The 23,701-nt window shown below is 44.8% G+C and overlaps 3 protein-coding genes across 12 annotated transcripts in view; 1 reads left to right on the forward strand and 2 right to left on the reverse strand.

Moving 5' to 3' along the window:
• VPS35 (VPS35 retromer complex component) overlaps positions 1 to 15,015 on the reverse strand; it is a 25,014-nt gene extending 9,999 nt beyond the window's left edge. Inside the window, exons 1-8 of one of the 3 annotated variants that reach the window (XM_074551165.1) lie at positions 14,893 to 15,015; positions 8,045 to 8,143; positions 6,579 to 6,675; positions 5,955 to 6,078; positions 4,344 to 4,526; positions 3,501 to 3,714; positions 2,677 to 2,760; positions 2,136 to 2,245 (exon numbers count right to left, since the gene is read on the reverse strand). In XM_074551165.1, coding sequence (XP_074407266.1) covers positions 2,136 to 2,245; positions 2,677 to 2,760; positions 3,501 to 3,714; positions 4,344 to 4,526; positions 5,955 to 6,078; positions 6,579 to 6,675; positions 8,045 to 8,143; positions 14,893 to 14,895 — 914 coding nt within the window. In that variant the 5' untranslated portion in view covers positions 14,896 to 15,015. Of the gene's footprint in view, positions 1 to 2,135; positions 2,246 to 2,676; positions 2,761 to 3,500; positions 3,715 to 4,343; positions 4,527 to 5,954; positions 6,079 to 6,578; positions 6,676 to 8,044; positions 8,144 to 14,279; positions 14,328 to 14,886 lie in introns of those variants that run through there. The other 2 variants (XM_074551164.1, XM_074551163.1) reach the window with 2 other exon arrangements.
• Positions 14,997 to 20,880, forward strand: ORC6 (origin recognition complex subunit 6). The gene is made up of 7 exons (XM_074551166.1): positions 14,997 to 15,155; positions 15,536 to 15,665; positions 16,426 to 16,589; positions 17,647 to 17,736; positions 18,540 to 18,652; positions 19,883 to 19,954; positions 20,309 to 20,880. The coding sequence occupies exons 1-7, from the start codon at positions 15,091 to 15,093 to the stop codon at positions 20,473 to 20,475; spliced, it is 801 nt and encodes a 266-aa protein (XP_074407267.1). The 5' UTR covers positions 14,997 to 15,090; the 3' UTR covers positions 20,476 to 20,880.
• The window catches only part of MYLK3 (myosin light chain kinase 3), a 38,582-nt gene continuing 35,475 nt past the window's right edge, over positions 20,595 to 23,701 (reverse strand). For all 8 annotated transcript variants that reach the window (XM_074551162.1, XM_074551161.1, XM_074551158.1 and 5 more), the window contains one exon: positions 20,595 to 22,948. In XM_074551162.1, coding sequence (XP_074407263.1) covers positions 22,877 to 22,948 — 72 coding nt within the window. In that variant the 3' untranslated portion in view covers positions 20,595 to 22,876. The remainder of the gene's footprint in view (positions 22,949 to 23,701) is intronic.

Below are 23,701 nucleotides of genomic sequence, written 5' to 3' on the forward strand. Positions count from 1 at the left end.
AATCTTAAAGAGGCACATAAGAAAAGCCCAGGAGGCAAAAAAACTTCACTGCCAGGAAAAATAAGACATTGAACTATTCTTATATTTGATTAGGGTGATAAGGAGCAGACTTCCTAAAGCCAGGAACAATCAATCACTGCCTTTTCTTAGAGGCACAAGGCAGCTTTCCTTGGCAACAGCTCAGTGTAAAGCCAGCAATGCTACAAGGTATGAGCAAGCTGCAGGCAGATGGCAGCATAATTAAAAGTCATGAATGTTTTAGTAAGGCAACAAAGATCCCAAAGCAGCAAGACCTCTTGCAGAGATTCCCTTTAGCAGGAAAGCCCCACAGGAATAAGGATAAAATTTTCACAAGCTTCTTCAGCAGTCACTGCTGTTCAGATTTAATTACTTAATGCCAGCTGAAACAAACATGAGAAATGCCAAGAAGCACAACCTACACAGGGCAGCTTCACATCTCAACTACACAAAACTGAAGCTCCTGGCCACTGCTGCTACCAGCTCTAACACAAACACAAGAGCAACATCCTCCCTGCACACATGGATTCCAAGGACAGATCCACTCAAATGCTCCAACACTGGCAGTAACATTGCAGCCAAAATCTCAAGCTGCAATACTGCAAAGACAACCATCATGCTGCCACCTTTCTGCCCTTGTCCTACAGCCCAAAGAGAGCTCTGGAAGCCTTCAGTGGCCCAGCAAACCCCAGCAGTGGTAAGGCTGGGAGGACACAGGGTCACTGCTCTCACTTACTGGTGTTTGTAACATAACACAAAAAACTTCCTGTGGAGGTGATACCAAAGTTTAACAGGGCAGCAAAAGCTACACAAGGAAAGCCTTCTCACAAGAATGACACTGCCACACTCCAGTGTAAGAGCCTAGCAAAATATCTAGCGACCTCTTCAAAAAGTAATCAAGATAGCCTCAGAAATCAATTACAGGCAACATTTCTTTGGATTTGGGGGTTTTGTGGTGTTTGGGGTTTACAATTTTGGTTGGGTTTTTTTTAAACTCACAGAATTATGAAAAACTCAGCCACAACATCCATGCATGGGAAACCAAAGAACTGCTGTGCACATCTCTGTATGAAGGCAGCAAAGGCAGCACAGTGTCTCTGACAAATGCACAAGCACTGAAAGGTATTCCAATAAAACCAAAGTCTTGGACATATAAATCTGAAAGAACCTGGAGAAGACAAACTACAGACTTGATGAGTAAAAAATTCAAGATCCTAAGTTGTACCAGTCATGCCCAATACACTCAAGTCCTCTCCAGGCATTAGAGAGGACAGAGGAACCCTACCCAAAGCTGAATGCCAGGGGGACCCAAGATCCCTGTGCCAGCTGAACTCCATTCACTGGTACATGGACCAGATGGACGTGTTTGGGTGCAAATGCAAAGGACAAGGCTTCTCTACAGCCTGAGACAAGCCAGGCAAGGGCATTTCCCTTCTGCAGTAAGAAAGTGTATGTGCTCACTGAAAATCTGTTTCCTTTCAGGATACAAATTAAAACTTCAGCTTGACCTTAAAGATCTTTTCCAACCTAAGGATTCTCTGATTTCTGCCCCAAATCTGAACTCAGTGCAAGCAGTTTTAAGCAGTACCTCCACAGGAAAAATATGCTTTTAAGAGAACAGTGTAGATGCTATTGGCAAGCTAAGAATTAAGAAGGCAGTTCCATCTCTCACTAGCTCTGTTCTGAAGAGGCATTGTCATGTTCTCTGATCTCTGACCCTGCAAGGTGAAGTGTTCCTGACAGATGATTTAGCCATTGGGATCTTCAAGATTTCAAGAGGTACCTATGAGAGATATGGCTGTCAAAGCAGGGCACTGCTGTCACTTCAGTTCTGAAGCATGAAACTGCTCAATACTAAATGGGCTGTTCCTGGCTTAATCTGTTTACAAGTTTTAATCAGTCCATAAAGCAGGTTTCATTGGAAGCTGTAAAAACAGAGTCCAGAGAGTAGAAGTAACAGAAATAATATTCTTCACAGCTTTAATTACAGCTGAAAGATATGGAAACAGTGAAGTGGTACCAAAAATAAACATATTCAAATGATAGAAGAATTATCATCTGCTTGTGCACAACACAAACTTAATTTTGAGTCAAGTTCCACCCCCTTGGTCACTCACCTGTCAATTAAAGCAATAATTATATTTTTCACATTCACATTTTGGTGCAGCTCAGCACAGGCTCTGAGAAATGGGTTCAGGGTTTGGAGGTGAAATTCATCTGGGAAAACCTGAAGTTTTAGATCAATAGTCATCAAGTTATAAACTGAATTTGCCCATTGTTACACAGAAGAAAAATGCAACAGAATAATTCTAAAGCAGATAGCCACACAGTAAATACACTCTGGCCTACAAAGCTGACCTTGACTGGGTAAATGCAGGAAGCAAGAGATATGAAACAAATGGGTAACTGAGGGCCCACCTCTCTATTACAACTCATAACATAGGCACTACTGCTCAGATGCTTACAGCTACTGCAACAGAAGGAGCACAAAATCTCCACTCGGCCCATCTGTAAAAAATACAGGACAAGCTACTGTGTGCAAGTCCCAGTGATGAAGTTTTCCAGTCCATGAGGAGGATGGGAAAGCTGCCTGAATCTGATTAAGTGTACAGAAGTGTCCCTGTGTCCCATCACTGCAACTGAACTCAAGCAGCTCACCTGTATGATGCACTCCATGAGGTACTCCTGAGCTAAAGCATCTCTACAGTTCACAACTTGCTCCAGTATTCCAGGCAGAACAATCTGGAACAGGGGAGAAAAGGTCTTGCAGTGATTTTACAATTACCTTCTGAGTTTATATTCACACATACATTTAATCCAAGCAGAGCAGAATTTCTAACAGTTCTCAGCCGATTCTCTACATAAAGACTTTCTGGTAAGAAATCACATTTTTCTGCAGTTCCATCCTTCAGAGAAAAAACCACAAAACAACTCATCTCAGAAGTCTGTCCCTTTCATACATTATGCAAGCTTTGATTTCATAAGTGAGTGCTACTGACTTTGCAGGCACATACCCAGGGTCTCAGCAGCACCATGGCAGAACTTACAAGGGACAGACTTTTAAATAATACATTTCCTTCACTGTCATTTCACACAGTAACAGTTCTCTTGAATGCTTTGGGAAGCACAGCCTCACAACTTGTGAAATCTATCCCAGAACACCACATGTGTACACAGCCCTTAAACCAACCCATTATTCTGCAAGGAAATTGGAATCAGGAAGGAAAGGTTAGAATTTCTTGTCACTGTTACAGGCTTACAGAAGAATGTGTGAATCATGTCCCTGGCCTGAGAACACACTGTATGCCAGTATTCACAACCTTTCCTCAGGTGAAGAGTTTGAGAAGCACTGGGATTACTGAACTTTTAGAAAAGTAACACTTTTCTAAACACTAACACTTCCAGCTGCTCATCTGCAAGTCCAAACTCCTTTAGTTTGGAACAAGCTGGCAGAAGTCAGAAAGAATGGAGAGCCATCCTACCTGCTTGTATCTCTCCACATTGACCCCCTCCAGCTGGCTGAGGCGGACCAGGTTTGTCCCCACCAGGATCCTCAGCTCCTGCCTCTCTCGCTCCCTCTTCTCTCTGTCCCGACTGTGGCCCTGGTGCTGCATTCGCACCCACAGCTTGTTCATCTCAGCAAAGTTCAGCAGCACAAAATCCATGGAGTCACTGATGTCTCCAGTGGTTTCTTCACTGCAGATAAGAGGTTAAGAACAGAAAAGCTTGTCAGAGGTATTCATCCTTCCAGCCACTGCTGAACATACCAGTTTTAATAAGGTTAGAGGGTGGGATTTCTGGGTTCGTAAGAAAGGTTCATGTCCTCACTTGTGAGGAACCTTAATGCTAGAAGGGAATTCTTAATAGATAAAACACCTGTCAAGTCTATGGAATTCTAGCATATCTACTTCTCTCAAATCTGAAGTAAGTTGTTGTAGGAAGGGGACCAGGACACCAGATGGTTCAACGCAGGTCCAGTCCAGTCCAGTTTATTTAAGAAAGTATCAAACACTTATACAGCAAATAATAAGCTTATGAATATTCCGTAAGCCGAGCAATCTATTGGTTAAACTATACCATGAACTCTTCCTCATTACTTAGGGGTTACATCTCTCTTTTCTCATGTCTCTTTCACTGTTTGTTATCCTACTACAGCTAGTCCCCAAGGACATGCTATCAACGAAGGTGCAGGACTTGGAATTAGCCACGGTTTTGTACTTTTCCAGTCTCTCTAGTCAGCTACATTCCCAACAGTAAGTTGCACAGAAAACTTAAATGAGCTCTATTAACAGTAATTTTATTGAATTATAGCCCATCCTCCTTACTCTGCTTGCTCGCCTTCATCTGGTAAGATATTCCTGGTACACTGCAGGAGATAGTTTCTGAGGAACAGGCCTCTAAGAGGATGCTGCACTCCACGGCACATCTCCACCAGGTCTTTCAAAATATCCTTCCTGGACTGTGGAAATGACTTGACATAGACAACACCTACTGTTATCAGCAGATACCTGCAAAAGGAATAGAGTCGCACAATAAATCATAAAGTAACAACATCACACTGAAAGGCAATAGTTCCTTTTGTCCATGATGCCAGGATTACCAAAGTTAAAAAAAAAGCAATAAAATTATCACCTGGGTCCCATAATTTTGGATATTTAGCCAGCTTTCAACTCCTATCTTCCTCTGCTACAGAGCACAGCAAGTCTGAACAGCCACTAGACCTCATTACAATGTGTGAGACACTGAAAGTGTAAATGCTCACAAAGTTCTGAAGGCTCTCAGACCAGCTCATTTATACTTCCAGCATCCCACTAAGCTGGAAAACAGTTCTGACACATATAGATAAGTAACCTATGATGGGGAAGTAGGTAAGCCTCTCTCACACTGTAGTCTAGCAGGATAGGATCTACTGGCTTTGTACTCCTTCCCTCAGCACGTCTGCATCAGGTAACAGGCAGCAGGAATATGTGAGATGCAGAAGATTGCTGCTCCAGTGTATTTGGACTACCCTTCAGCTTAGGAGAAAAAAGCTACAATACTCAGACCCTACAGGTATTCAGTTTAGAGGCCTCACCCCTCCCTGCCTGCTCCTCTGCCCCATGCACAGGACCTCCATGAAAGCACCACAGGTTTCATCAGGGAGAACCAGAGGCTACAAGCAGGCAGGAAGACAACTCTGATGGATACACACACAGGTGAAGACACTGTGGCAGCCATCAGCCAAACCCCAGAAATTGCATGAAGATGCAGCTGGTTTATCCAGAGCCTCTTCCTGGCATGAACATATGGTCAGGAATTAAAAACTTGAGTACGAAGCAAAACAGAAATCTCAAAAGTGACTATGTCAAAGATGCACTGCAGTCCAACAGTAACATATTTAAATATAAAACTCACAGGCCTTCAAGTATCATTTCTGGCAAGTTATCACTTTGCCAAAAAAATAAAAAAATCAGAAACACAAAGACTCTAAGAGTGAAGTCACAAACTTTCACCTTCCTTATCATACTTCCTATTCCCTAAAAAGACAGAAGTTTATGAAGCAACTACTGTGTGGGAGAAGGTAAAATCTAGATCCTCAGGTAACAGAAACAGTTAAGAAAGGAACAGTCAATCTCCCTGATCAGAGCATGGTACTTGGTTATCTTCCACTGACCAGCTCTTGACCCAAAAGCCAACTTCATTGCAAGATACAGGTGCTCTCACCTTGGTCATGTGCAAAATTAACACACTGGCAGGAAGAACTGACCTTCTGCACCTGCACTCTGGGCCTATCTCCAAAGTTTCACAGTAATTGACTCCAGATAGGCAGAAAGAGCATTGACCATTGCAAACTGATTGAGAAGGCAATCGCTGTCTGAACCCAGAGCTGGACAACTATTCACCAGTTAAAAAAATAAAAAGCAAACAAAGTCACACACCAACATACACACACTTACAGTCTTGGAATGATATTTCCAGCATATTGTACTAGCTCATAAAGGTCTGCCACTTTCCTGCCTTTGGCAAATTCATCTGTCAGGTAGACTTCCAAGTAGTGTAGCTCATCAGAAATTGCCATGTCTTTTCCTCATAGTTAAGGACTGCAAGTGCCAATGTCTACAATGTATTTTCATAGTAATTTGCTCATTCACTCCTAGGAAGAAAGATGGGGTAGCAAATACAAACATGGCCAAGCAGGCAGTACTTCTGAACAGTAATCATTGGGATAAATTTGCAAAATTAACCTCAAACCTTTGAGCAATTTTTAGCATATTAGAAAAGGGAATAAAACTAGGAATATATGAAGTGTATTACAGAGCTGATATTGTTTTTAGAACTAGACTCCTGAAGCTTCCCAGAGGAAGATATGAAAGAGTATAAAGACCTGTTTTATACCAGAGAGAAAAACTGAACTTAAACAGTGAGCAAAGTGCATATTCTCCTACAATATATACACAGAATTGAATTCTGAGAAGTGCTAATAAGTACCTGACACATGATACCATTGTACCAAAAAAGCAGATGAATATCCCATTGCAAATACATTTCAACTATTAGTTAGTTTCCTTCTGAAAGGATACAGAGCTCATAATAGCTCTTTGGAGATAACATGGAAGTCCGCAGCTCCCCAAGCATGTTGGAAGCATGTTTCAGAGCATCCATGAGCTTGTTCTTGTCCTTCAGAGGAGGAAAGAGAAAAGTCTGTTAGAAATGACACTAGGCAACTGCAGGATTTTTCATCTATGAAAAAAAAAAATCTCAAGTGTTTTAATATCTAGTTTATACTACACCACTCATGCTAGCTAAGTGAACATTTTACCTGAGGTGATAAGAAGATGCATCTGAAGACAGAGCTACAGTAAAAAAAAAAATCACAATGCTAATGGCAGAAAAATCTAAAATCATTCTGCTTATGCAGCAATCTCCTCCCAACACTCAGATTCTATCGAGCAAGCAAAACAGAAAGTGTTCTCCTCCTCCAAATCTGGTCTGTTGTTTTGTTCAGATCTCACAGATCTCCTAGAAAGCTCTAGGAGACAGACAACACACACTGCCATCATCACCTTCTCCTTCTTCTCACCCACAAAGAACACCTCACTGAAAGCCACCCCTTACTAGTCTGCATCTAACTCACACTTCTGGTGCATTTAATCACCTGGCATCAAAGCATACAACACAAACCCCTCATCTACCACTCTGACAGACTTGAGCAACCCATCATAAGCAGCAGCAGCAAGTTTTGAGGGAGAACAAAAAGAAGTGCTAGTGTGATCCACTCAGTGTATTTATACTGCCACTTAATCACAGACAGCAGTGAAAAGCACAGCTGCAGCTACTTGAAGGCTTCCAAAGCATTCCACTGAGCACAAAACTGGAAGAGGTGTTACACTTCTTGCTACTGTCATTTGGCTGCAAAGTTAGCTTGGCTAACCACATGAAAACATATGGGAATATTTAAGTTTTCATTGCAACTTTAAGCAGTTTCCCCAAATAAAAGCTGAGGCTTCTCAAACCCGAGAAAGCTCCGTGTGATTACATAATCTGCCTGAATTGGCTACAATTCCCAAACAAAAATCTCAGCACAACATCAGCCCATGGTGTTTTCCAGTCACAGAAGAATTCACATGTATGTTTACAGTTAATCAGTACAAAATTGATCCCATGCAGCAGGTAATTCATCAGCAGCCTCTCAGTCTGACAGTCACACCAAGAAAAGGCTACATAAAGAAAACCCAACAGAATAGTGGACACAAATAATAATCTCATAATAAAGTTCATCTTAGGTTTATTTAAATGCAAGCATGTAATTTATAAAGGTACAGCTTTAACTTATCTTGTCAAATACTGGAGCAAAATCAGGAAGACACATTCAAAGAATACCCAAGGCTCACTCTCAATGAGCAGTTGCCTCATTTATTGGCAAAGCCTCTGGCACAAAGATATATAAAGGGTTAATTTTCCTCACAGCACTAGAGACTGGTATTGATTTGCTGTTTTATACCTAGCAGACAAGAAGCTTCATTGCCTTTTAAAGTCACATTCTTACCAAGCATCTCTTCATCTGGAACGACTGCACCTTCACAGCCTGAATGGCTTCGTCCAGGAGCTTTTCCTGTTCATCCTGAGGAGATTGCTGTGTTGTTGGCTGGAGGAAAACAGAAACCAAACAAAACAGAACTCAGTGAAGCTGCTTCTGACCTGACTAAAACTGGATTCCCACACTTTGGAATGCACTGGAAGTGACACTGCAGTGTGGCCACTCAAGGCTTGTCAGAAGTAGTTGTGTGACATGTAATGGAGAAAGTTCAAGTGCCCTGCAAAAACCTGAGGCGAGGTTACAGGTAGCCTGCAAGCACCACTGCTTCTGGGACAGCAAAGCCACAGGGGCAGAGCAGGGCCAGCTTTGCCTTTCCAACATTTAGAGGCCAAGAACCCAGTGCGAGTATCTGGGAAGAAAAGCTCCAAGAGAATGCAAAGACATGACTGTGCTGAGAGGAAGCACTGCTGTTACTCCTGCCCACAGAGCCTCAAAGCAGTGCCCAGAGCACACACTGCAGCTGCACAGATGCTCTCTGTGCTCACAAGTCACAAGTTCTCAGCTGCTATCTGAGCTACCATTCCATTCAGGACAAGATCCTGATAAGCAAAGGATAAAGTACAGTTAGCGCATTCCAGAAGGTAGAAGCTACTTGCAGATTGGATCAGAAAGCTGAAGAGACACAACAACTCTTCATGTGTCCTTGTCCCAGTCACATTGGCAGAGTGACACTCTTGTTTCCCCTCAGAGAGGCACATTCTAGGCCTTCAACTGAAAATTCCACTATCTTTAGACTTTCCAAGGTTCATACTGCATTTTCTTAAAATACTAAATAAATCCATTGCTTACATCCTTCTATTTCCCCTCAATCCAGCTATAACAGGCCTCCTCCTACTGCAGCTGCTATCCTTCCTCTACCAAAATAACAAGATCAGTTTCTCCAAGCATTTTTCAGTTATTTTTGCTAAGATGTCCAAACTCAGATCAGAACCCCACCTGCACCCAGCCTTCCTCCTAAGGCTTCACAAGGAACCACTGCCATCCACCTCTGGTTCAGGATCAGCCTCCAACACCCCATTACAGCATCTCCACTTCTCTCAACCCTGCAGCTTGTTTTTAGGTGGCCTCTCTGAAATACTGCTGCAGACAACAGCACCGATGCTGTATTTCAGCTCCATCTTCTCTAGTCATGACAAACAGCAAGCACACAAGCACGGTCATTTGCACAGCAGGTTCTCTGAGGCTTCACCTTCAATAAATTCTCAGCTATTTATAATTGTTCCCTTCATCCACTGTGCTCAGAAGGTCCCTGGTCTGCTCCTTTTAACTGCATTTCAGAAAGAAGCTGGAAGGCCATGAATTACATCACCCTAATGTTTTTAAAAACTCTGTCTTCAGTACCAACTCCCACAAGTCCCATATGAGGAGTCCCCAGAAGTATCTGTTGAGATTAGAATTGAGGCCTTAATTACAGCAGGGAAGTTTTAGTTTAACACCAATTTAATGGTGATACAGCATTTCACATCCCTGTTATTTCCCATATTTAACTGGGTTCTTTTTCTGCAGTTGAAATCTCCCCACTATCCTTTTCCCCATACAGAAAACAGAGAATGCTCTGAAATACTGTTCCTTGATCATGCCCTAATGAAACTCTGCTCCTGAAACTCCTCAATCACCCAGCTGGACAAAACCAAGGCTGATCTGATCCAACACTGGTGACAAACCTGCTTCAAGGAGGTTATATGAGAAAAAGGTTCCTTCCAACCAACACTTCTGTGAGTCAGTGTACCTCAGTACTACTCAAGCTATGCACAATAACTAATTAAGAAATGTATTTAGTCAATGAAAATGCCATCTCTGCTAATTAGGGTGACTCCACCTCTCACAAAGCTCTCTCTATATATAATTAATCAATGTGCAGGTCTTCCAAAAATGATTTAAGCATAAGGAACAAGCAGCAACCATAGTTAGATGATTCTATTTCCCAGGCAATTCAATAGCTACAAACCCTCAGACAACCTCAAACTGTGAAACAAGTACGTTCTGCCAGCAGAAGTTTGCTGTAATTGCTAAGCTTTAATTATTCAATGGCAGATCAGACTTTTAAGGAACACAAAATGACAGTGCAGGGACTAGTGTGCAGTAATCAATATCAGAACATCACATTGCAGACTTGCTGAATTATGTCTGTGCCAGAACACTGGTAACACTCTACAGTCCCCTGAATCCATAGCAGTACTTTAGAGGAAATAAATCACTACTGAGCTGAATGCCATAAGCCCTGACCACATCAGATCTCAGTTAGAGCCCAGCCAGGAACAGTGCAGCAATGCCAACACTGACCACACCTTCCCAAGCCCCCCTGTCCCGATGGGCAGTAAGTTTACACAGCCACCAGCCCTGCTCCTCCACCCCAGCTGTTCATGGGGACACAGTGCTGGGAGAGCATTTCAACCATCTAAAAAGCTGTGAGACAAGCCCAGCTGATTAATGGATTACCATTTACCTGGTTCAGCCTAAAGCCATATAAAACACTGCAAGCAGGGCTCTGAAAAGAAGGTTTTTTAGCAGCAACACCAAGCCAAAGCATTACTGAAACAAACACATATTTGCTACAACCCCAGGAAGTATCTGGCTGAGTCCATGTGCATTGGTTTCCTTACTTCTGGTGTGCAAACAACATAGAATCATGGCTACAAGTTCAGAACTATCCTTTCCATGATACCAGCTATGAGCCAGCAGAAACATTTGTATCTTCTCAGAGAACTTTAGCCACTGCAGTTTAGCAGCAGCTGGGGGGAAATTGGAGTTTCATTCATTTATAGTGTCAGCTTTACATCAAACTCTGTCTGCATTAACAGAAGACAGAGAATACTTTCACTTCTGCTCTAAATTGGAACAGCCAGGTCCCACACTGTACTCAACACTGGGACTAGGTACTGAATTCATCAACAGAAGCATTTCCATATTAACACACGATATTAATTTATTTCTTCTGTATCTCTCCAAGATATGGAGAGTTAAGAAGGAGGAAAACTCAATTTGTATGTGTGTTGATTTGAAGGCTGAGGTGGTGATCAGACTAAATCACTACAAGGGCACTCTACTCCATGTCTGAAGACAACTGCAGCATTTTCCAGTGACAGGGGTAGCACAATCACCTACACTGCTGTCAAAAGCACACCACAGGAGCAGAGGTGTCACTTGAGGGGTTGTTTGTACCAGCTTTACTTCTGTAGGAATAGAAAATACCTTAACAGCAGCACTAATGAACAAGTTCCAACTTTTACCTTTCCAAGTCTGAATATGTATCAGCTTACCCTTTTCTCAAACTTCAGAAGGCAAGCTACTTTCAGTTTTTATCAGTCTTTAGAACTGCAGGGGTTCCAAAAAAATAACCTGGTTATTATCAAGTGATACACAAGATCACATCAACACATATGCTATTAACACAAGCCTGAAGTTTGAGGATGTGGTGACAAAAGGCAAATGAAGGAAAGAGAACATACAGCAAAAACCTACCAGTGAGGTCCAGCAGGACACACAATGAATCAGAACACAGCTCTGTCAGAGTCCATGTTGAATAAAGCTGTTTATGTTCTGTATCTTACACGTAAATCACCAACCTAATAACATAACATGGTATTTTCAAGTGTCATTTTATCAAAAAAGCATCTGTGGAGTCCTAGGTCCATCTACAAAAACAATCCTGAACATCAGCTTTGGAAGTGGAAGACACTGACCCTGGGCAAAAGCAGCAGCACAGAACATCCTGCCTGGTCAGCTACATGTGCAGTAAGGTACAAACCCCTGCCTGAGCACAAGAGGAGCAACTTATAGCTTCAATTCTGCAGCTGTTTAGAAATGTCTGAGCTATACCACACTAGATACACTGCCAACGTTGTAGAAAACACAAAGTTGATGTGAAGAGCTTTGCTCATTTTTTGCTCTGAAGCAATGAGGCAGCAGGTGAGCAGTGGAGAAGGGACAGAACTCTCACCCCAGGTGCACCAGCAGCTCCTGCACAAGACACAGAAGCCTTTGCTAGCTGTGAACACGGGGCCAGCATAGGTGACCACATGCAAGTTGTGGAAGTCAAAACTCAGAGATGAATTTGGAAGGGGGTGAGGAAAGCTAGCTTTTGGGTGGGTTTTTTTGGTGTTTTTTTCGTTCCTTTTAGGTTTTGTTTCTTTGGCGTTTTTTTTTTTTTTTTTTTTTAATAAAGGCTAGTAAACTACACTGAGGGTTACCTTAGAAAACGATTTTTTTAAACCCAAACCAGCTTGAAACCAGCTGACCAGAATAGTTAATGCAAGTTATCCTGCAGATAACTTAGGGAAGTGTAGTACTGCAGCCATAAACATCATTCTGGATCATGACTATCCTCATAACAGCAATTCCTCCTGAACATACAAAGCAAACAATGCACCTATTGTGTAAGACTTACTCATTTTCTACCACTCAGTTCCATGAGATTCATTTGTAGTTCCTTATTTGACACTGAGCTGCACTCCAGAGAGGGCCCAAAATAATAACCAATGTGCTGACTTATTTCACTTAAAAATCTTGGAGTACTCAAGAATGACATAGTAGTGAAAGATAGCAGAGTTCCAGAGAGCTTGTCAAGCCCAAAAGCCCCTGTTCTGACACACAGGTGCCCCAAGCTGCATGCAGAGTATAAATAATAATGAGTGAAAGGTTGTGCTTCCATTCCATTCTAAAGTGCATTTTCACCCAATCTCCAGAGTCCTTTCCTTGAGGTAACTGATGTGCTCACAGCCTGTTCCTATGGCAGCTCCTTCTGTTTGCTCACCCACTGAATGCCACAACAAATGACACCGACCCAGGGAGGCTTTCCTGCCTCCTGCCATTGTTATTGTCACCTGCCACCACAGCACTGCTGGGACTTCAGATGGGGCTGCCCAAAGGGAGAGGAGGGCTGAGCTGCAGCAGCAGACCAGGACACTGCCAGCCCACAGCACACACTGCACTGCTGGCTAGCAGGCTGAGGAAATCACCCAAAAACCAAAGCATAAGCATTTTATACCATACAGGAAGCATTTCCCTGCAACACTGCAGGCTCCAGAACTTCTCTCACATCTCACAGTACAGGAGCTCAGAGATAAATCACAGAGATGAAAGCATTTTTCACGTGTTGAAACTGGTACTTATTGCTACAGGAAGCCACAAGACACTATTAAGTATTAAAGAGATGGACTTTTTATTCAGGGTATGATCAAAAGCAGTCAGAGCCCTCTTAAAACAAGTCATGTTAAAGGTACTTAAGCATTCAGCTTCAAGGTTTAAGCCCAGCTCAGCCACAGGAAATCACAGGGGAGCCTAATTTGGTAGAAGGAATTATCCCATGTTTAACACCTGTGATTATCCCATGTTCAACATCTGTAACTTTATTTTTTCTCAATCACCTGACAACAACTATTCTTAGAAAGAAGCCACAAGACCAGAGAAGTGTCTGGCCAGTTCCCATGGAAATGACAGGCAAAGGAAAGCAGTTGCACTGCTGAACAATTGACCAGCACAAAATATTTGTGTGGGGGACAGAGACTGGTGGCTATATAGATTTAGCACTTCTCATTCACCCAATTTAGTATTTAACATTCCTCTTTCAAGTAACAGTACAGGCTTTGCTCAGCCCCAAAGATACAGAGCTCAACATACATTTAACTTAAAAAAAATTCTGTTCCAAAAGCCTAAGAACTGAGCAATTCCCTGTTTATAAAGTTATTTTCTGCCTCACTATCTATATACTGTTAGTACTGTTCACTTGTCACACTTAGGCTAATTACACTTTGTGGTGGTTACAGCATGTGCTGCTTAAAAGTTTCATTGAATATTACATACCACTGAAGGTGCACTAAAGATACTTCTGTTTTACTAGGAAACTTGACTGTCCCCTTATTTTCATTGAGGACTGAAAAGTATTTCTCAGTATGCATTATTTCCGTGGGGAAATTTCAGATTTCACAGGATGAATGAGGCTGGAAAGATCAAACATCACCCTGTCAACCAGACCAAGGCACTGAGTGCCATGTTCAGTGTTCAGTCTTTCCTTAAACACCTCCAGGGACCGTGACCCCACTACCTCCATGGGCAGTCCATTCCAATGTCTAATCAGCCACTTTGCGAATAAATTCCTCCAAATGCCCAGCCTGAACCCCCCCCGGCACAGACTGTGCCCTCCTGTCCGACTGCTGAGTGCCGGGCAGAGGAGGCTGAGCCTCACCTGGCGGCCTCCCTGCCGAGCAAACGCCAACATCTGCGGCAAAGAGCGCTACGGAGCGGCGCCCACCAATACAGAGCCACCGCTTCTGCCGGAAAAGAAAGGAACTTTACTCGGGCAGCCTACGACAGCCGTTCTGCAGGCTCGGGAGGCTCAGGAGCGCAGGCGGCAAGGCGGACAAGCACGGCACACGTGCACAGAACCGGCAATGACACAAACCCGGGATTAACACGGGGGCAGCGCGGCAGAGAGAGCGGAACCGACCGAACTGACCGCGGTACGGCCGCGATTCCGCGGTAAAAACACCGCCTTTCCCTGCGCCCCTACGAGCAAAGGGGCTGATCCCAGCGAGGCGGTGAGCGGGCCCGGGCCGCGGGCAGCGTTACCGCGGGCACGGCGGGCCCGGCCCGGACCCCAGCCCCGCCCGGGCCGGACCGTGCGGCCTCCGCGCCCGCTGCAGCCCCGCACCCGGCCGGGCCCGCCGCGCCGCCGGCCCAGCGCAGCGGCTCCGGGCGCTGTCCCGGCCTCGCCCCTCGGCCGCCGGCCCCTCGGTCCCAGCGCAGCCCCGCCCGCAGCAACCGCCCCGCGCCCCCCGGCCGCTGCCCCTCACCCTCACCATGGTCGCGCCGCCGCCGCCCCCGCCAGCGCCGCCCCGTCATGTGACTGCGCCGCGCGCACCGCCCCGCCCCGCCGCCGGGCGCCGCCCATTGGCCCGCTCCGAGGAAGGGCCGCGCTGCGCGCCCATTGGCGGAGCGGGCGGTGATTGGCGGCGCGGGCGGCCAATGGGGTACGAGCGCGGCAGGCGCGGCGAGCGATGGAGCGCGGGGCCGTGCGGGCCATGGCGGCCCGGCTGGGCCTGGCCGAGCCCGCCCTGCTCAGGTACTGCCGCTCGCCCTGCCCTGCCCTGCCCTGCCCGCAGCCCCCTCCGCGCTCATCCTGCCCAGGCCAGTGGGTCCCATCGGGCTCGCCCGACCCGCTCTCCCGCGCCGTGCCCGGCACCGCAGCAGCGCCCGCCTTGGCTCGGGTGGATGCTCTGGAAGCCCCGGAGCCGCGGGCTGGGTGAAGCCTCGGCGGCCCTGCCCTGCAGAGCTGCGGCTGCCGCTGCTGAGCATCAGGGCAGGGCGGCCGTGCCCCCTCAGCACCCCGGGCCCCCAAGCCGGGCTGCAGCCGGACTGCCGAACCTTGGCTCGGCTCCTGCGGGACATTGTGCCTCGTAGCTGTGGTTCTGACGAGGGCTTTGCGTTCTGGGTGTTTTGCAGAAAAGCTGAGGAGTATCTGCGGCTGTCGCAGGTGAAGTGCACGGGGTTAATGGCTCAAATGACGGCGACGAGCAGCGCTGTAATGTGCCTGGACCTGGCGGCGGCTTTCATGAAACAACCGGTTGACAAAGTAAGGCAGTGTGACTGGGCAGGCTGCTGCATTCTGTCTGACTCCACAAAACTGCTGTTCTCTAGTGTGTGCTGGGAGCAGGAATAGGAAATAATAACTTTCCCCTAAATCCCACAGTTTGCTGTGGTAAACCTTTCACTGTTCAGTTTGAAACAGTGAAAATTGAGATCACCATCATAGTCCCTTCACTAACTGAGCTTGCTTTGGTATAGCATCAACTGAATTTGAGCTCTTGTCGTAACAAATACATTACCAATAAGGATGTTAAATTTAAGATCTGTCTCTTTTACTGTGGGAAGAAAGCAGCTGCTCTACTGTAGGGTACCTGTAAACCTCCATCTGTAAATCTGCCAGGTGAACAACACTGAGCTGTCAAAATAATGCCTGGTATAACCTATTTATGATTGTCCATTTACAGCAGAGGAGAATTTAATTGGACCTGACTCCATGAAAGTGTTGCTCATGTCTTCAAACCAGGCTTTGGTAATTTTGTCACTAATTACCTTGTGATAAAGGGGTCATGTCATGTATGGAAACGTCAAACCTTACTTCCAGCGAAACAGCCTAAAAATATCACTGCATTAAAAGATGTGGCATTCCTAGGTGGTTAATCTTTCTGTGTGCAGTGAAAACATAAATTATTCATTGCACAAATTTGTTTAATGTAGCTACTGAACTTAATGGTTGTGTTCGTTGCCTGATTAAGATGTCAGAAAGGATTCTTGCTAATTCTTGGGGCTTGTCTTTGTCTTCTTGACAGAGCTATTGTGTCAAACTCTCTGGTTTGAACAAGACCACCTACCAGAGCTCCATGAAGTCTTTGGAGTGTTTGCTAGGGGTGAACCAAAGGCTGGGGATGCGAGACTTGGCTGTGCAGTTCTGCTGCTCAGAGGCAGTGACCATGGCTTCAGAGATCCTGCAGAGGTGAGGAAGCTCTTGTGGGCACGCTGGGAACCACAAGCAGGGTTCTTAGCTCTTCAGCTGTGTAAAGAGCTTGATGTTTGGAAGGGCCAGATATCTCCTACTGATTGGAGCACTGAGGCGAGTTCTCAGCACTGAAAATCCACCCATGAGCTGGGCCACTTTTTAGAATATCTGTTAGAAACATTTAGTCTGTGAATCTCAGCAACTGATTGTCCAACTAGGAATTTTTCAGCTGGGAATAGTGTAAAAAATATAGGACTCTAAATCTCTGTATTTGCCCATAGCATCACACTGTCATCCATTTAACTGCTGATCATGGCACAGTTCAGAAGTAAAGCTCAGTAGAAATAAATCCTCCCTTTTGGGGATAGACATCTCTTAAAATACACATCACTCTACTGTAAAACCAATAGCTAGAACAATTCAGTGGAGATTCAGCAGAGTTAACTAAAATTTCCCATTCTGTAAGATCTGCTTTGAGCAGAGCAGTCCCTGAAGAGCTCAGTGCTGTCCCCCTGGCTGCACATGTTTAATGCTGTTAGGTCAGTGCACAAAGGCTCTGCCTGCTTGGTGGCACTTAATACAAACTGGGAAAAAGTAGCCTGGGGCAGGTGGACAATAAAAAATGACATTTTTCAGTGCTGCATATCCACTTTGTCATTTTCCATTTATAAGCCTTTCTCTCTGTAACATTCCAGGGAACAAAGAAACTGTAATGCTGCCTTCTCTTGTAGGATGGATTTATGGAAAGCATCTCACTGTAAATTTTAAGATGTTAGGGAGAGCTAAAAGTGCTGTGTGGATCGGGAGCACAAGAAGTAGATTTTAGTGACTTGCCTTGCTCCAGATCCCCAGTTTAAAACACCTCTCATTCCAGAAGAGGCGGCAATCCCAACCCCCTCACCTGTTTGCTCCTCTCAGCCAGTAGCAGCTGCTTCTGCTTGAGTCTTGAGTGGGTTGCAGAGGCCCAGGTGGCCCAGCAGACCTGTTCTGAGTGAGAGAGGGATTTGAGAGCTTCATGTGAGGCAAATGCCCAAGTGCCCCTTGCTGTTCCCAGGTACGAGCGCAGCCTCTCGGAAGCACAGCGAGCCGACCTGGATTTCTCCAAGCCTCTGTTTGTGACAGCTGCTCTGTGCACTGCATGCAGGTGAGTGCAGCCCAGAGACCTTCTGGTGAAATGAAACACCTGCTGACACACCAGCCAGTGCAGCAGCTCATTCACTCAGGGTCTTGCTTAGCATGTCCTGCTGCCCTGCTCCTGCAAAGCTGGAGCAAACCAGGCCTTTCCTCATAGTGAAGTCTTCAGTGTGCACTGCACAAAGCAAAAACTTACATGGCTTCTGGTGAAATGCTGCTCAAGGTGCAAGAAGGGCTTCTGAGCACAAAGAAGCAGCCATTCTGAAGAAGGAAAAGCCCCAAGAGCTACACCATCCCATCATGAGGGTGCTGCAGCATTTGGGAGGTGGCTCTGAGAGCTGTAGGCCCATGTCAGCCAAGAGAGGTGTGTGACTCAGCCAGCACTTGGGAAGAATTTGCTTGTATATAAAGATGTTCCTCCCTCAGCATTACACCTTGTGACAGTCTTATTCAGAGTACAGGTGCTGTGTAGTTGCACAGCTCCTCACAAGGGCTCTCTTGACACATTCAGTCACATTCAGCCCTTTGTTGCAGTGGCATTTTGTCCTGGTTTCCCTGTACCTTTTCCTAAAACAATTCCTTATGTTATGTAAGTTGAATTCACCCTGAGTTTCAATTGAGCTGTATTGACTGAGTAGTGCAGGGGTCTGGTTTTTAACCAGATTTGTTTCTGAGTAACACAAGGATAGGTGGGACAAAAAGTCAGGCCTGCCTTCCTCATTCTCACAGGCAGTGTGGGTACAGTAATTACCACCTCACCTAAGTGATAGTCACTGGAGTGTTGCTTTGTACAGAGATAACTTTCTCTTGTAGGTGTTTGAAGCTAAAAGTGGACAAAACTAAAATGGTGGCTATATCTGGAGTGAAAAAAGCAATATTTGACCGGCTGTGCAGTCAGCTGGAGAAGATAAGCCAGCAGCTCAGCAGTAAGTTTTTGGCTTTGGCCTCAGTGCCCCATCCTGTTCCACTGGTGATTTCAGTCTGATCACTTTCAGCTGTCCCCCTCCAGCCAAATCTGTCTGTCCATTCCATTCCAACATGTTTTCTGCAGCCCACTTCCACTCCCAGTCCTTGCTTCTGGAGAAGTTGCCATAGCTTAGCAAGAACAAAAATAGGGAAAAAGTGGCAAGGACAAAAATAATATTTTCCTCTCTTCTCAAATGCTCACTGCTCTTTCCAGTCTTTGCTGCTGCAATTTATTCCTTGCTTCTCCCATACTACCTGACCTATCTTGGATTCCTCCCTCTTGCCTGGTTTCTGCCTCCTGTTAACATGGCAACGTGGCACACAAGTTACCACAAACATCTTCTCAGGCTGACTCACTCCTGTGCTTTCCTTTCCCCCACTGCAAGATTAACAAGCAGAAGTCTTGCTGCTGTGCTACCAACTCAGCCATTCCCTGGCACCACCCCTCCTCATACACTGGGCAGATGTCAGGAATATTTCTTGTCCATTGTTGAGCCTGCAGCTCTCTCTGCTCCCTTTTGTGGGGGAGAAATACAATATGTGCCCTAATGTCCTTGTATTTCTGCTGCCTCCTCTTTCTCCTTTTTCTTTTCCCAGGCTTTCATTTTTTACTTTCCCACTGAAAGTTATGCTCTCTCACTGTGTCTTCATTCCCTGATGTTTTCTTCAACATGCTGCCTGAATCTACCCCAAAAGCTGCTACTTTCTCATAGGCATGTGCCCTGTAAAAACCCAAACATTACCCAAGCACTAAAGCAACTAAAGAGAGCTGGGAATTTCCAGAAGAATTCAGGGAAGAGTGTGCATCTGTACACCTGCACAGCCTTCTGCCTGTTGTGGGTATCTATGAAAATAGTGGGAATGGAATAGAAGGGAAAGAAATAATTGATAATCCTGCCTGAGTGACGTGGAAGGGTAGCAGTGCGGTTCGGGGCAATGAACATGGTGGATCATTGTGGTTACCAATGCAGTAGCAGTTTGCTGCTAATTAGCAGCCTGCTAATTAAAGCAGCCAGTCAGTTGAAGTGCTGGCACCTCTTGTAGAGCTTGAGCATCAGTCAGGACCAGGGAACTGCTCTGACTGGACAACAGTACTTGTGGAAGGTGGCACTGCTGTCCAAGATTCACATTTAAGCCACCCTTGGAGCCCCAAATACCATTCAAATCAAAGCAACTTACTTGTTTTTTAGAGGCAGTTCCAGTGGCTGCAGAGACACCTGAGAGCTTGCAGAGCACCCTGGAGCAGTGTGAGCAGGAGGATGGTGAGTTGTGTTTAGCTGTGAGAGACAGTCACCTCCCTGGAGTGGTTCTGAGCTTTCCTGCTGCCCATGTTGGAGCTGTGTGTGTGATGGGCCATGGTGCTCTCAGACCTCTGTGGAGCACAGAGAGCTGGCAGCAGGACACAGGGACCTACCCTGGATAGTGCCAGTGGAAGGAAGGACAGCTGCTCTGTGCAGACACACAGGTGACTGTCCCTGCAGGTGAGGGGAGCAGCACCCACAGGATCAGACAGCTGTGCTGTCCTTCCTGCTGTCTGTCCCTCTGCTCACTGCCTGCCATCCCCAGCAGCATGCTGCCCATGATGGCCTCTCATGGGCTCTCTTGTTTTCTCACAGGCTCTGAAGAGGATGAGGAACTGCCATGTAAACAGCCAAAGACTGAAACGAATCAGGACTATGAGGAATGGAAAAAGAAAATTCTGGAAAATGCTGCTAAGGCACAAGAGACAAGGAGCAGTGACTCTGTAATGCCACCCAGCAATGTAACTGCTGCTTGCTCTTGATTTTAACTCTCCCTCTGCTCTAACAAGAGATCCAGTAGCATGTGAATGATGGCTGCCTGGCAGACAGCTGATTTTATTTAGGTTTTAAGTATTTAAGAATGTTATTTTTAATAAATGACACCATGGAGTGGTGGGATTTTACAGGAAGTGTGTGTGACTGCTCCCAGGCATTAGGGGTAGAATAGCTTCCTTCTCTTGCTGCAAGAAGCAGATAACATTCTAATGCTGCTTCCAGTGTAAATAAGTTATAAGTTACAGGCCCTTGGGCCCCTGGCTGGAAGCAGTCAGTGAAACAAGAGGAAGGGGACTAACAGTGCCTTGTTTAACTGCAAAGCCAGCAGAGAAATAAAGCCTTATTTTTTAGGTTTTTTCGGGTTTTTAAATAAATATTGTTCAGTCAATGAATTTGATTTATTTTCTTGTGTATAGGAATGAAAATCTCTTGTGCTTTTGTAAGGGGTCCCAAATATTCCAAGAAACAACAAAGGTACTGGAAAGAAAAGCTTTGTATTATGACATCATCTTGGCACAGGTACTTGGAATGCAAAATAAGAAACATGGAGATGTCTGTGCCTTAACAATTAAGATATCCAGAGGAAAAGGATGTTGAGTGGGCAACAGATTTTTTGTGTCTCACAGTCATATGCTTAGAGAAGAGGCCTTTGTTCCATTTCTCTTGCATGTTTTCTGCCTGGCCTGTATCTCTGGACCCACCCAGAAATACTTTCAGGTTTGTTTGGCAGCAGGGCTTAAACCAATGCTGATGAATGTTCTTGTTCCACTTCCATGAAATTTATTAGTATTAATTCAGAAATATACAGAGCAATGAATACAATGACATTCAGCATGCAGAAACACTGTGGAAGGAAAACATGAACAAAAGTGGGCCTTCATAGAAGGTGATAAATTATCAAGATTCTTCTCTGTCCCAATTCTGGAAATGCTGCAAATAAAGTCAGGACTATGCAAAGTGAGAAGCACTTGAGTGGAAAAAATAGCTAGACCAGAGTAATGCAGTCTTACAAACCTCATCATTAGCAACCAACACTTCTGCAAATTCAAGGGGTGTCAAAGTCCATAAAGTTCAAAGGAACTTCACAGGTGCCTTTGCTGGAAAGCTACTTTCAGTAATACTAGTTTCCATTTTCCTAAGAGCCCATCCAGTTCACACTGAGTTTTGCAAAATCCAGAACAGAAAATCACAGGTTTAATAAATAATATTGTACTTTTATCTGAGAGATTCTAAGTGGCTCTCACTCTATGCATAAGAAAAGAGTTTAAAATCCAAAATAAGTTAATGTTGTGAAGAAGCAGTTTATTGTTCAAGAGCTAAATGAGAGAGGCAAAAAGGGCTTCAACCTCCTAACTGGACTAAAGGCAGAGTCTGGCAACACACTGTTTCCCTGTCACTGAACCTATCAGAAATGAAACCTGTTTTGCATGTCACACCATACCAGCTTCTCATACTGCATTAAAATTTCCAGAGAGGAGAAACAAATCCTCAAACTAGAACTTAGCAATGTAAGTGCTGCAGTCATGGACAATGAAAAGCACTTACAAGTTTTAAAAACATAAAATCTCTGTAACTCTCCTCTTTTCTGTACAACATGAGGTCTTTTTGCGTAGACCCAACAGTCATTAGGTGATTTGTATGCATGGCAGTTTCACACATCTTCCAGAAGTTCAGTCAGTTCAGCTCAATTCAACTTGCCCTAGGAAACAGCAGCAATGGACTGACTTAAGTTACCTCAAACCAAGGTTCCTCACAGTTCCCAACTATGCAGTGACTATTTTTTAAAGGAGATTATAGAATAATAAAAAACCAAAACAACAAACCAAAACCACCCAAGGTGGAGTTGCACTAAAGCATCTTCATGTTGTGGGAAAATTACCTTTTGGAAAGAAATAAAGAAGAAAACAATGTCTGTGTCTTTTGTTTAAGTAACAAACACCTGAGGGACAAGTTGTGCCACTTCGTGGCAGTTCTCTAAAGCTGGTAACTCACAAACATCAGTCAGGAAAAAGTCTTTAGAGATCCCATGCTTGGTGAGAGAGAGCAGAAAACTGCCAGGGGTTTTCTGCTATAGACACACCAACAATACTCTGCAGAGCCAAAGCCTTCAGCAAGAAGTCAGCCCCAGTAATAGCCACGTTTTTCCACCACTCTATAGAACAACTAAAAACTTGTAAAAGCAAACAAAAAAAAAAGCTTCTGCTTTTAGAAATCCTGTGTTTCTTCCTTAAGGTTCTTCTGGAACCACAGCACTAACACACTAAATAATTGAGGAAGACAGTCCCAAAACCTTAGGTTATAAAACAGGGATAGAAATGTTTGGAGACACTGAGTCCTCCTTCCATGGCCTCATGTCCATCTCCAGGAGTGGAGGAGGTTCACACAAGCTCATGCAAGCTTGACAGACATACTCTGAAATCTCTTCAGCCTGTTAGCAGCAGCCACCACATAAAAGTGTTTCTGTGAACAGAACAGAACAGTCCAAGTGTGAGTGAAACCAAGGCAAAGGAACTTTTCTGCAGCTGCCAGGGATTTCTCTTCCTGGTAAACCCATTTCCCTGCAGTGACCCAAGCTTGTGTGGGCTGCAGTGGTTCCTGCACAGCACTGTGAGGTTCTGCAGTGTTATTATGAACTGTAAATGTACAGGGATAGGTCTTTAGATTGTGTCATCTTTAAAATCCAAGTGCAGAAGTTTGCCAGCAAGCAGTTGCAGTGCAGGACTGAAAGAAGTGCAAGTTGCATTTCCTTGCCAAGGAAATGCAACTCCCCAGTGACAGAAGAGAAGGAAATGATCCTGAGTTTGCCTCACAATTCCACAGGCTTCCTTCTAACAAGATCACCGTGTGCACCTTTTGGGATCAATTATCTACAATCAAATAGAGACTCAAACACAAATTATTACCTATCACTTCATAAACACAGTTCAGAAGGAGCCTGGGGTTATCAGTAAGATCCTGCAGTTCTCTCGATGAGTTTAAGCCTAGGTATGTTTCCTCTCTCCCACACTCCCATTCTGCAGAGGGAGGCACAAACTGCCTTTAGTTACATCCCTACTCCTTAGTGACAACAGATCAATGCAGCTGCTAGCAATGGAAAAGTGTAAAGACAATGAAATTTTAACATAAAGTAGCATCTGAAGCCTCTGAACATGTAGAAAGATGTAAAAAAACTTCAAAACACCAATCAGCGTGAAAACTGAAACCAAACTTACA

This window comes from Zonotrichia albicollis, chromosome 13, assembly GCF_047830755.1.
Source record: "Zonotrichia albicollis isolate bZonAlb1 chromosome 13, bZonAlb1.hap1, whole genome shotgun sequence".
Classification (NCBI taxonomy): domain Eukaryota; kingdom Metazoa; phylum Chordata; class Aves; order Passeriformes; family Passerellidae; genus Zonotrichia; species Zonotrichia albicollis.

Excerpts from the sequence above, each read along its gene's own strand:
- ORC6 (XM_074551166.1), top strand. The coding sequence starts at position 15,091 with ATGGAGCGCGGGGCCGTGCGGGCCATGGCGGCCCGGCTGGGCCTGGCC. Across the intron at positions 15,156-15,535 it reads GCCGAGCCCGCCCTGCTCAG|AAAAGCTGAGGAGTATCTGC; the intron begins GTACTGCCGCTC and ends GGTGTTTTGCAG. Across the intron at positions 17,737-18,539 it reads GCTCTGTGCACTGCATGCAG|GTGTTTGAAGCTAAAAGTGG; the intron begins GTGAGTGCAGCC and ends TTTCTCTTGTAG.